The sequence below is a fragment of the Phalangium opilio genome, unplaced genomic scaffold (genome assembly GCF_054372755.1).
Source record: "Phalangium opilio isolate 3A_F unplaced genomic scaffold, DU_Popi_V2 ptg000217l_1, whole genome shotgun sequence".
Lineage (NCBI taxonomy): Eukaryota > Metazoa > Arthropoda > Arachnida > Opiliones > Phalangiidae > Phalangium > Phalangium opilio.
In genome coordinates this window covers 8,254,793-8,267,993 of record NW_028324218.1, presented here as the reverse complement: position 1 = coordinate 8,267,993, position 13,201 = coordinate 8,254,793, and the positions used below count along the sequence as shown (strand labels likewise).

Here is a 13,201-nt window from a genome sequence, read left to right as displayed (position 1 = left end):
ATCTGATAATATTCAAATCTCCGCGAGACAAATCGGCTATATTTCATTTGGCGAAACAGATATGCCCCACAAACAGTAAATACGTCATCGACGCATTCCATCAAGCCATATCTAGAGATTACGGGTATTTATGGGTTGATTTAAAACCAACCACGTCAGATGAACATCGGCTGCGAACGGGTGTTATACCGGGAGAAGAAGCTGCCGTCTTTGTACCAAAATGAAGAGAATACACACGCACCGAGATTTTTTAAAGTTTTTAACTACGTGCAATCCGAGTCAGAGAAAACACGCAATCAAACACGCCAGTAATGACTCCATCAAAGCCATCGCGGAGGGGTGTATAAATGTCCTACGCGGGAATGTGAAATTATCAGATGTTCAGAAGAAGCGACTGAGGAAATACACGCGAAAGTTAAGGAAGCTGTCTCAACAGAAAACAGTAGCGAAGCGAAAGAAGATTCTCTCTCAAAACGGAGGTTTTCTCCCACTTTTGTTAGCACCACTCTTATCCCTTGCGAGCACGGCGGCGGGTGCTGCCATAAGTAGAGCTATTAATAGAAATGGCTAGGAAGATGATTCTAGTTCCGGAGGAAGTTTATCGTCGATTGAATTCGCAACCCAAAATCGAACTTGACGAACACCTAGATACTAATGCCGTTTTGAATAACAGAAAATTAAATAAATCGCAAAAGATAAATTTGTATAATCATCTATTATCGAGCGCCGTTAACAAAAGAAGGAGGAAGAAAACGGTTAAGGCACCGAAAAAGAAGGACTGGTATCCGGAAATAGCTCTCGCTATTCCAGATACGCACCTCAAAAAGGCAATCGCTTTATACAAATGGATTCATAATAACACCAAGATTGACTGGACCGCTAATGGCGAACTGATATTCAAAGGTCACCCCATCGTCGGATCTAATATCGTGGACATGCTACACGAATCCGTCAGGGCTTTAAGAAATAAACCGAAAGACACTGTCACCGGAATAGACCACTTTTACGAACTGCTTTCGAGTGAAAGTGTACCGAAAACCTTAATTAAAAATGTACAACATTATAACATAGATAGTCTACCGAATATTGACAGCGTAAATAGTTCACCAAGTGTTGTGCATAAACTTGATTTTTTACCTCCATCTCCGGAGTCTATGTTCGGTAATGGAAATTGGATTACTTTGTAATAAAGAATGATATAAACGAATATACCATGTGCACATTCTTTCACAATTCATTCACACATCATCATGGAAGGGTGTAATGATTCAGCGCCCACCGGGGTTTTAACGTCCCTATATTTAAATTCACCCAAAGTTATTACGGCGTTGTTAATATTAGTAATTATTATAATTATTGAACTATTTGACTTCGCGTATTGGTACGCCCAAAACAACACGAACAGTACGAGACATGGATAAACTTGAAGAGATTTACTACAACGAAAGAGACCCGGGGAGTTACGGGGGCGTGCATGGACTATATCGCGCCGCTATCTCAAAGGGAATTAACGTCAACTTGAACGATGTTCGGGAATTTTTAATGCGTCAAGATACGTATACGCTACACAATCCGGCGAGATACAAATTCAAAAGAAACAAGACTATAGTGTATGGAATAGACGAACAGTGGCAAATTGACTTGGCAGACATGCAAAACATCAAACGTCACAACGACGGTTATCGATATTTATTATGCTGTATCGATATATTCAGCAAATTCGCGTTCGCAGTTGCGACCAAGGACAAAAAGGGTTCTACGATGGTAGCCGCATTTAGATCTATTTTAGAATCGGGCAGAAAACCCAAGATTGTGCAATCCGACCACGGCAAGGAATTTCTTTGCAAAGAACTACAAGAGGAATTTAAACGTAAGCGCATTAGGTTTTTCGCCACTCACTCGGAAGTTAAATCTAGCGTCGTCGAACGATTTAATCGAACTTTGAAAGCGCGCATGTACCGATATTTCACGCAAAACGATACGTATAGATACATCGACGTATTACCGGATTTATTGGAATCTTATAACAACAACTATCATAGATCTGTTAAATGCAAACCGGTTGAAGTCACGAGTGAAAATTCCAAAAAGGTTTGGGATAACCTATACGGGCGTGTTGATTTTTCTCCCCCAGCTTCCTACCCCTTTGAGGTGGGCGACCTAGTTAGAATAAGCAAAAATAAAAGGACATTTGAAAAGGGGTATTTAGCCAATTACACGGAGGAATTGTTCAAAGTAACGGAACTAATAGCGAGGGATCCTCCAGTATATAAGCTCGCGGATCTAAACTCCGAACTCATTTCCGGTGTTTTCTACAAAGAGGAAATACAGAAAATTGGCAAGGATCTCGAAAACTGTAAATTTAAAATCGAAAGGGTTTTACGAAAAAGAACTAAACCCGACGGTACCAAAGAACTGCTAGTTCGTTGGCGTGGATACAGTTCAGAATTTGATTCTTGGGTGCAGGAAATCGAAACAAGATGAGTTTCTACATCACACTACCTTCCGACTCATCGACGCAATATTTCAAGAACAACACCATAAGTAGGTTCCGGACATATCTACCGGAACCCATTAAACTCGACGGATCCTTGTACGAAGTTGGACTGGCCGAAATCAGCTACCCGAGAACTTGGAATAACGTGAAACAAGAATGCGCGTTCATAATTCAGGATACAACTTACGATGGCGATGTCGGAACAAACCTCAGGAACCAAGAAGGGGAGTATAAGAGTGTCGCAGTAGACGCTTATCGAGAGACGCGTGACATAACCATATTTATCCCTCCTGGGTATTACGGTTCGGCGGAAGAATTATTGGAAATAATGTCAACCGACGATGATGGTCAAAAAATAAACTCTAGGGTTGAGTTTCATTACAACAAACCAAACCGACGAGTTGTAGTCGAATTAAAGGGAGCAAACCGAGTTCGTATCCCCCACGAAGTCGCCATTATATTAGGTTTCACTAGAAACCCCGGCGAAGACGTCACCGTGGATAAGTCTATGACCGCGCCATTCAGCTGCGACATGGATGCTGGGTTACACTCTATATTCGTATACTCCGATATAATTCAATGTCGATCGGTCGGAGACTCTGATGTTCCTCTTTTACGAATTATAAGTATAAATGGAAAGGATGGAGACACGGTCGAGAAGGAGTTTTCCAGACCGCATTATATGCCTATAGCGAACAACCAATTTCAAACCATCGAAATAAATATTATGAGCGAGATGGGCGTACCGGTACATTTCGAACGAGGGAAAGTTCACGTCACTCTTCACTTTAGACCTAGGAGACCCTGGACTCTGTTATAAAAGCGTCATGAACATTATTAAACCCCTCACTTTCCACACGTTTGTCGGGGTTGCAACATGTCGCCGTATAACTCGGGACACCTCTCCGTGGGAGATTATCAAAACTATTATCTGAATCAAATTGGACATGGGTCACTTCCCGTATACCGCGGTGTGGCCGTTCAAAGAGGTTACGGTCTCGGAAATATATTGGCCTCGGCATTTCGATCCGCCATGCCCATTCTAAAAAGGGGTGCGAAATTTCTCGGACGAAAAGCTTTAAATACGGGTGCAAAAATTGCGACAGACCTCACGGAGGGTGTATCGTTTAAAGAGGCGTTAAAAACAAGAGGAAGCGAAGCGGGCAAGGAAACGTTGAGAAAGGCGGCCGAAACAGTAACGGGATTAACCGGAAACGGTCGTAAAAGGAAGAGTACGACTTCGCGTATCGTCAGTTCAGTTCGAACCAGGAAGAAGAGAAGGTCGTACCCGTTGCAGCCCGATATATTTTCATAATGTCTCTGGCGCATCCAAGCTCTCAAAGCAGCATCAGCTCGGAATTGGATTTATTCCACGTACCGTACACCCAAACCGGAATATTAGGGAGTCAGTGGGTAGAGTATAACCCAACGTCCAACGTTAATGAAAATCAGGCAATCATATTCTCCATTACTGGAAACTCGGAAACATACATCGATTTGAAGAACACTCTCATTCAAGTACAAGTCAAAGTGGTAAAACCCGACGGAACGCTACCCAAGGCCGAAGTTCGCGATGCGTCAAATACCGTAGTAACGACCGCTGATAAAATTGGACCGGAAAATCTATTTCTAAGTAGCCTTTTTAGCGAAGTCCACGCGTCGTTGGGTGATAGATCGGTTACATCGTGCCCTCAACAATACCCATTCAAGAGTATGATTCAAACGCAGTTGACTTTCGGAGGACCCGCCAAAGAGAGTTTTTTGACGGGGGCGCTCTTCTACAAGGATTCATCGGGAAAATTCGACGATTATTTTGAAAATGAAGGGTTCGAGAAGCGTGCAAAATTCGCCCAAGAAGGTGTTATCGATTTAATCGGCATAGTACACGTGGATATTTGTCAACAAAACCGCTTTATACCAAACTTGATCGACCTTAATTTCAAGTTTATCAAAAGTCCCAACGAATTCTGTTTACACACGGATGGAACAAAGTGTAAGGTTGTATTCTCGCACGCGTCAATGTTCGTCAGAAGAGTCAGATTAACACCCGAGATTATGATATCCCACGCCAAAACCCTGGAAATGGCCACGATGAAATACCCAATTACTCGTACCGAGTGTAATTCATTTTCAATATCTCAAGGAAATAAAATAGCCGTGAAAGACAATTTATTTAGCGGACAATTACCGAATAAAGTAGTGATTGGCTTTGTCGATCAAAACGCGTTTTTGGGTGATTACAAAATGTCGCCTTTCAATTTTAAAAACTATGCGGTATCTCAAATCGCTTTGTACGTTGACGGGGTTAGCGTACCGCATAAACCGCTGAACCCAAACTTCAAGGATAACCTATACATGCGATCGTATACTAATCTATTCCTCCAAACTGGACAATGGAATATCGACGAGGGAAACTTTATCGGGCGAGATGAATTCGCCAATGGAAACGCTCTATTCGTCTTCGACCTAACTCCCGATCTCAACGGTAGTTCCGGTGAAAGTTTCAACCTTATAAAGAATGGGAGTGTGCGATTGGAATTAATTTTCGGGGAATCACTGCCGTCTACGGTTAGCGTGATTTACTATTCAGAGTTTCAATCCCTGATTGAAATTGATAAAAACAGAGCCGTTTTATTCGACCAAAGTTCGTAAGAACCGCGCCAGGGGGCCAGCCCGCGCTCGCGAGTCGAGTACATATTTGAAATCGCGCGCGCGAGTCACGTACATTTGAATACGCGCGCGTCCGGAAACGCGTTCAAAATGGACACTCAACAACTTGAACGAATATTAAGACGTGATCGCTACACCAAGAATCTGTTTAGAGGGATATTCCCAGCGGATAAACTCCCAAAGACCGTTACAACGTTTCCCTCATTATTCATCGTGAATACCGATACGTCGAGAGGTCGCGGAGAACATTGGACAACGATCTACATTTCGAGGAAAAAGAACACTGAATTTTTTGAAAGTTACGGCAACCCACCTGATGTGTTTAAATTTAACGATTTCGTGGAACGAAACAGCCTAACTGTGACGTACAATTCGCGTCAATTACAAGGAGAATCTAGTATAACATGCGGTGGATATTGCGTCTATTTTTCCCTCTATCGATGTCGAGGAATTAAAATGTATAAAATAATAGAGAGATTCTCTACAAACAAAAATGTAAACGATCGTATGATTGTGGAATATATGTATAAGAATTACTCAATAAATTTGTCTTAAAATTTTTTATTTTGTATCTTTATGACCATGGGCGAGTGTAGAAACACCGTCATCTAAAATGAACCTCTTGTCGTCGCAAGGGTTAAGACATAGTTTATTCTGTCTCACCGTTGTTAAAACATGTTTTTTGCTCACGATTCGAGTCATTTCAGCTACAGTCAACTCGCGATTAAACAAGCAGTCGCGGTACTGCTCGTGTCGAACATTCTTCTTGACCACACGCTTGCATACACCTTTACAAGTCTTCTTCTCGCCCTTTGCAGATAATATACTATACATTTTGGGTCTTAGACCACAAAACTGTTCGATCGGTGTACCATCTAGCTCGTCTTTGAATTTTCCGAGTTTTTTCTTGTTCGCTTCACTAAAAAGCGGGTGATCGCGAGGGTAACCAGAAAAATCGTACATGTCCGCTTGGGCGGCGAAATCGGCGTATAGGTCGGGGGTTTCGATGCAGTACGTGAGGCTGTCTGTAATTATAAGATGGATTAGTTTAAAATCGAGTAAACACCTTAAAAACCACTTACCAGTATCTGTGAAAAGTAATTTCGCGCTCTCCCCATATCGTCTCTGGATTACATCGTAATGAAATTGGTACATCAGAAGTTTTGATAAGTCCAGAATAACGAACCCCGTGTAGATGGGGCGGTTTAGGATCAACTTCTTTTTCGTCATGTGAATACCGACCAATTGATTGTGAAAGATGGTAAACTTCTCAAAGGCGGGAGATGAGGCCTTTTTAACCGCCTTCTCTGGTGTTGTAACTAGTTTGAAATCCTGACGATTTCTCAAGTTTTCCATAGTTTTACCTGAAAAATTATTTTCATTTTTATTTTTTTTAATTTTGTAAATTAAGTTAATTACGTACCAAAGACGGCATTGTTCATTAATTTATATAGATCTTTTTCGAAATCGTCTGTTGCTAGTTTTCTTTTCTCCGTATTGAAGTTAATATATTCCTTCAACCAGGCACCCTGTTCGAACTTCAAAATCCGATGAATCTTGGTGATCTTTAACCCCTTTGATACGTAATACTTCAAGTTACGGTAGTGAACTACGTATCGTTCCTTATTGAAAAGGTTGGGGACTAATTTCGGTAGCGATTCCTTGATTTTTATGTTGAGCGAGGTCATCTGGTCCTTTGAATATTCGGAGAGCATCTCGGGTTTGATTGTCATTGATTCTGGTGCCAATGGGTAAGAGTTATGATCGTCGTGCAAGTCCTCCGGGTATTCGAGGTCCGCCTCAACTATGAAACCTTCTGGTGAGATGTCTGAACAACGTAGAATTTCGGTTTCAGAGTCCGGAGTTGGTTCAATCCATCGGAAGTTCTTCACCGGTAGGGCGTCGCACATGACAGTACCGTACAAGTTGTTACAATCTATGAATGCTAGTTATTAGTTTGTTTCACTGATTTTAATCTAAAATTTCTTACCAAGGTAGCAGATGTAACTACTAGGCTTCGATTCGTCATGTGATTCTAGATATTTGTTGTTAGCTGCTGCAAACCGATGACTTATCATCGAGACACCTCCCCTAATCCCCTTTTCGATGAATAGGTGCATATCCTCATCCAAAAGAAGGTCTAAGCGTACCTTCGTTTTACACAGGGCGGCGCTCCATGCAAAACCTGGTAGGGTATAAGCATGGGCCGGATCGAGTCGATAGGATGTCATACACATTTTGCGGAAATTGTGGAACACATCGGCTAGAAGGAGTGTGTCGGACAACACGTACAGATCGTGATACCCTCCCAGATTTTGTATGTTAAAAGATTGCCACACGTTTTGAGCGTGGGCGTAATCTTCCTGGGCCAAGGGTTCGTCAGTGAGGTCGTTATGGAAGCACTCAATTGGTGGTAGTTGCCTCTCGTCAAAGCGCTTCTCCGAATCCATGTAGGTGTACGGGTAAACACCCTTCCTAAGAAGTAACTTGACCTCGTCTGGGTTGAATACAGAGTTCAACAATGGGAATTTCGCCGGTCCGCCTTTCGACACATTCGAAACAAGTGTCTCGAGTGACGCCGGTAAGAACCGAATACTATCCACAAAACGTAAATTCCCTAGTGTGAATGAAATGTACGTTTCACTGTTGGACGCGATACAGTCAATCTTCTTGTTTCTTATCAGGGCGATTTGCTGCATGATAAGGTGGGCGTCGTATCTGTTGGCGTTATGTAATTAGCATTCAGTTATAATTATAGATTACGGTTAATTACCTGCTCAAGTTATGCATCACGACTGGGATGAATTTAGGCGCTTTTAACTTCAGATTACAACTCTGACATGCGCACCCCCTATACACTCCGGTGTAGTGGTCGTGGTCACGTGTTTTGACCATCTTTCCAACGAATGGTTCTTCGCAAACGTAACAGTGCGTTGAAGTATGGAATGCGATTTCTTCATCCGCAGAAAGTTGCATGGGAATATTTTCCTTCAACATTTCGGCGATATCGTCGGCTTCACCCAAAAGCATTTTCAGAAATTTCAAAGCTCCATCTCCCCCTCTGTACGTCTCATGCTTGACGAGATTTCCTGCGAATAATCAAATATGTTAGATAATAGGACACGTGATTCACGGTTTTGAACTCACCAGTTGGACCAACAATAGCGTATGAAAACCCACACGCTACGTGTAGCGCTAATGTCGTAGTTGACGACAGTGTCGAGTCCGGCAGACACGTTGAGACTTTTGGTAGAAGAGATTCGAAATCAGCAACGATGATATATGGAACCTGTTTATGTAAAAAATATTATGATATATCCCACGTTAAAATAAAACGTTTCTCGTATATTACCATTTGATTCCATCCAAAGTTTTCGAATTTTAAAACTGGTTTATCGTGAGGCATGATAACGCGTTGTGGATCGTGCACATTACACTCTCGCACATGGTTATTGTGTACTTCTTCCGTGTTGCTTCTCTTCAAGCAATACCGACAATAATAGACTGTTCCTTTGTGTTTCGTGAAGTCGCTTAGAAGGCGACTAAGGTGTCGGATCAATACATAATGTTTTGATTCACCATTTGAAACCAATAGCAAATCAATTTGTCGCGCTTCGGGGACTTTTTTCTCACTCACGTAACGTGGGAAATACCCCTTTTCATACGCGAAAATATTGATGGAGAGGTTATTCTTTTCCTCGAAGGTCTTAAGTTTATATGAGTCCAACTCGAAGGGGAATGTAATGCCGGACACGTTCAGTTCGTCCTCATATGGTCTATAATGAGTGATTCGACTAGGTGTATTCATCGCCGGGTGTATTTTTGCCAAAATTGACCACAAGAAACACTTGTTGTCGAGTGGGTCCTCCGGGTTAACGTTCACTGTCGCTTTTTTATTTTCAATTACGGGTGGTAATTGAAAATAGGTTCCACCAACAAGGGGTAGATATTGGATGATGTTGATTTGGACGTATAGAATACGGTCCAAAACCCAGCCACTCCCCATCGATTCGAAATTGTTCATACTTTCAGCTATTTTCTCCCGACTTAAGTCTTGCTGTCGGGGAATAACTTCCGGTGTTAGCGTTGCGTGTGTGAACCCGCGGAAGTATGGACTAGTTTCGACGTCTGTACCCGTATTCCCGAGTTCCCGCGTGTATCGCGCACGCACCACCATGTACCATTTTATTCCTCTTTTTTCCGAGAGTTTGTTTCTGAGGTACGTTTCCAGTTTATCACGATGTTCATTTAAGAACAATACGGGATCTGTAACCCCTTCCGGCGCGGTAAGTCGAGCTGAAAAAATCGCGTCCTCGAGCGCGTTAATTTCCTCGATTTCTGGTTCAGGTGGGTTAACCGCGTTTTGTTGAACCTCCCAATTGTCCATGAATTCATTTATTCCCGCGTCATCTTGAGACGAGAGTTCATCCTTTTGTTCATCCTCCCATTTCTCCATAAAGGTGTTAAGTCCTTCGTCATCTTGAGAGAGTAGGTTATCCGGATCTAAACATACATTTAATGTAAGTTTTTCAACTGAAGAGGGTAGGGTTTCCGAATCAAGTCGTATTTTTCATCTAAATTAAATATAAACTTACCATTTTCCAATCGACGCTTTTTCGGTATTCCCACCAACGTGGGTGAAGCGGCCCTCTTTACGGGAGAATTTGGCGGGGTAATACGGTGCGACGGTCCGGGTTGTGGTGACGCTTCCCGCGGGGGGTTTAAGTTTACCCCGGGCTCATCGTGGTTAAAACGCCGTTGGTGTCGAGTCAGCGCATCGCGACGCGTAAATACTTTACCGCAGAAGTTACAATTAAATTTCACATTACCGTGTTTACTACGAGTGTGTCGGTCTAGGCTCCGTTTGCAGCTGAAGGTAGCTGTACATTTCTCGCAGGGGAACATCTTGAAGAGTGATCTATTCACTCGTGTAACCCCGTTTTATTCTAGTTGGCTTATCTTTGTATGATTTCCCCGGGTTTCGTTGACTTGGCGCCGAGTTTGTGGTATTTTCCCACCAGCTCCGCGCGTAGATTGTATTTCCCACTACACGTCAAACCCCACGTGACTTTTTAAACTTAGCATGTGAACGCTTCAACCCCGAATGTGTCTAATCAAAAAACTAATATTATATCAAATCTTAGAATTATTTTTATTTCAAACAACAATAAGTGAATTTTTATTTATTTTCAATCTATTTGTGAATATACATCATCTTGGTGTTTATACAACCATTCAGAATAAAGTATACATTTAGATAGGGCACATACATATTTCCCATTTTTAAAAATTGTCTTATGACCCACCAAACAAGTGATCATGGGTCCATGCTCGTCGATATCGGATGCTTTGGGACACCCCACACCATTTAAGTCAATAACGTCTCGGTGAATTATATTTAAGAGAAAAAAACACTTTTCTTCGCCTTTACAAAACACCCTTTCGTATCCTTGGACAGCTTGAGATAAACATGCCTCCAGTTTGTTATATGACGTAACTCCGTGATTCCAGGGGAGACCGTGTAAATTGTGGCAAATCCATCGGTTTTGTTGTTTGGCCTCCTGCGAGAGTTCCTGATCCGAGTATGGTGGTTCAAAGGACCATGATGCTACCCTCGGCGTTAGTTCGACCGTTGTTGCAGCCGCTTCCTTTACAATTTTCTCTCGTCCACCCACCGTTGATCGACCTTCCAAGAATTCAAAGTCAACGACGATTGAGTTTTTAAACCTAGGATGAGCATATGGGTTATTACTATTCCGGGGTGATGAAATGTAATTGTGTTGTTAAGTACTTACATGGTACTTGTTGGTCTCCTTCTTCGTCCTTTCTACGAACTTGAGGTTGGAATGATTTTCTACTTTGCCTGGTCTGACTATTTATACGGCCATTCAATTCTACGTCATTGTAGCTTTAACTTGGGGGTGAGTAATGGGTTTTCTGGGGCGCCACATGTTGCAACTGGGTTTGAGAATATTTTCCCGTGGCACTCTTTCCGGGGTATTACCCCCCCCACAATAGGTTTCACACATTGGGATTTCCCTCATTCATTCGCCATTTTATTAATACGGGGGAAATTAATGGCTCGAATTTTAATCTAATTAACATATTGAAGAGTCGTTTATTTCTTGCATTATAATTGACCTTATCTTCATATGGTATTATATGCACTATGCACCCTGAGAAGCGAACGCGTTTCATTTCAAATAGAGTGTTATCAACCTTTGTCTATATTGAATTTTATGGTATATAACATACCACTACTGTATTGATTTATTTTTCTCCGAGATATCCCCGTTATCTTATCAGCATTAAGAAATTCATTTTTAAACTACACTAGAATTGAACTGATCTGAATTCCAATTTTTTATTTTTCTTATCCCTTATCTTATCTTAGTATTTGCGATAAAATTAAACTTCTCGAAAGTTCCAGCGTCACTGGCGCCATCTGCTCCCCCCTCGCACCACCCGCACCACCCGCACCACTCTGCACCACTCTGCACCACCCACCACTTGCACCACCCCTGCCTTCCACAGTGCTTGGGCTGGGAGACTCTTATGAACCCTACTTTCACCTTCTTCACATCAGGACCAGCTCTCAGTAACCAGTGATGAACTTCTGTCCGTAAGTTTTAAAAGTAACCTTCCGTTTAGGTTTCATATTGAAAGTCCTAATAACTTCCGGTTTTTATGAGTATTTCTCATAAATTTCAAGGTGTATCATTTATTATTAGTCGATAAAGATTTGCTTGTATTCTTCTAGGCGATCGCAAAGACATGAAACAAATAGCAACGATATTCAAAAAGTTCAATCAACTGATTATCAAGTGTCAAAGGTAGGGAAATAATTTTAAGTTCCAAGATGTCATTAAAACTTACTTCAATTGATGTGTTAAATGAACAAAATGTACATGTACTACGAAGTCGTATTGAAAATAAGGCTATAGCTTTTAATTAAAATTATTAGCGTATTAAATTTTTATTCCTATAAATGGTTTTTAAACGAGTATAAATTGTACTCTTATACTCTAAAACGCGGGATTGGTAGAATTCTCACTGTCTGAGAGAGGTAAGAGTAAGGGAGTGTCGGTTTAGCAGACGCCACTAAATCAATGGCGGATTGTGCATTAGTGTCGTTTTTTAGACTAATTAAATGCTAAATATTTTGTAGTGAGAGATCATTTATTTAGTAATTTTTTCCTGTTATATTTGGAAAAAGGCTGTAATTTTATGGCATAATGTTATTTTAATGGTAATATTAAAGTTTACATTTATGTGTTCAAAATGTTTGTATTTTTATTTGGAAAAATACATAATCATATCTATGAAAAAAATATCAATCATCCGTTTATTTTTCTCTGCAAGCGCACTCGCCAATTGGTCTCCTGTCACAACTCATAAAACAGCAAAAGACCTCTGGCTGTTCTTCAGAACATTGGTAACCTTCACAGTCTTCGTCCCCAGTAGCACTGCCGACGTAGGGCCTACATGGTCGGCTTTGTGTGTTACCGACGAGTTGGTAAAAAGTCACTAATAAGTCGGGAGAGTAATGGTTTGAAAGTCGAAATGTCCGCCTGGAGAGACGATGGCCCGCCGGTTTTCCTACTGTTTTGAGGCTACTATAAAACGACTGTTGGCCGACTATATGTCGGCGTCATTGTGCCTACCTAAAGCCGCACTCAATCCGACGATTTCGCGGCTTTTTAGTATAGGAACGATAAATCGTCGGTAAAGGGCTGGTAGAGTAAGGGTTTGAGAGTCGAAATGTACGCCCGGAAGGACGACGGCCCGCCGGTTTTCCTACTGTTATGAGGCGACTATAAAACGACTGTTTGTCTGACTATAGGTCGGCGTCATTATGCCTACCTAAAGCCGCGCTCAATCCGACGATTTCGCGGCTTTTTAGTATAGGAACGGTAAATCGTCGGTAAAGGGCTGTTAGAGTAAGGGTTTGAGAATCGAAATATCCGCCCGGTGGGACGACGGCCCACTGGTTTACCGACTGTTACGACACGAATGATATACGACCCTCATCCA

The 13,201-nt window shown here is 41.8% G+C and overlaps 2 protein-coding genes across 3 annotated transcripts; one reads left to right on the top strand and one right to left on the bottom strand.

Annotated features, from left to right (window-relative positions):
• Window positions 1–3,811: 3,811 nt before the first annotated feature.
• LOC149616075 (uncharacterized protein F54H12.2-like) lies at window positions 3,812–5,149 on the top strand. The gene has a single exon (XM_089856146.1). The coding sequence runs from the start codon at window positions 3,812–3,814 to the stop codon at window positions 5,147–5,149; it is 1,338 nt and encodes a 445-aa protein (XP_089712272.1).
• A 563-nt stretch (window positions 5,150–5,712) lies between these two features.
• On the bottom strand, window positions 5,713–11,700 carry LOC149616074 (uncharacterized). 2 transcript variants are annotated; one of them, XM_089856079.1, is made up of 9 exons: window positions 10,963–11,700; window positions 9,763–10,894; window positions 8,520–9,670; window positions 8,315–8,456; window positions 7,941–8,256; window positions 7,158–7,885; window positions 6,591–7,103; window positions 6,250–6,531; window positions 5,713–6,192 (listed from the first exon to the last, which is right to left on the bottom strand). In XM_089856079.1, exons 2-9 carry the CDS (start codon window positions 10,070–10,072, stop codon window positions 5,729–5,731), a joined length of 3,906 nt encoding a protein of 1,301 aa, XP_089712205.1. In that variant the 5' UTR covers window positions 10,073–10,894; window positions 10,963–11,700; the 3' UTR covers window positions 5,713–5,728. The 2 variants fall into 2 exon arrangements, with proteins under 2 accessions (XP_089712205.1, XP_089712204.1); XM_089856078.1 differs by having other exon boundaries at window positions 9,763–11,700.
• Between the last annotated feature and the right edge of the window lie 1,501 nt (window positions 11,701–13,201).

Bases quoted from the DNA above. Each gene is read 5' to 3' on its own strand.
- LOC149616075 (XM_089856146.1), top strand. From the start codon at position 3,812: ATGTCTCTGGCGCATCCAAGCTCTCAAAGCAGCATCAGCTCGGAATTG.
- LOC149616074 (XM_089856078.1), bottom strand. From the start codon at position 10,072: ATGTTCCCCTGCGAGAAATGTACAGCTACCTTCAGCTGCAAACGGAGC. The intron at 7,886-7,940 runs GTAATTAACCGT...TAACGCCAACAG, and splicing joins GTGATGCATAACTTGAGCAG to ATACGACGCCCACCTTATCA. The intron at 6,193-6,249 runs GTAAGTGGTTTT...TTATAATTACAG, and splicing joins ATTACTTTTCACAGATACTG to ACAGCCTCACGTACTGCATC.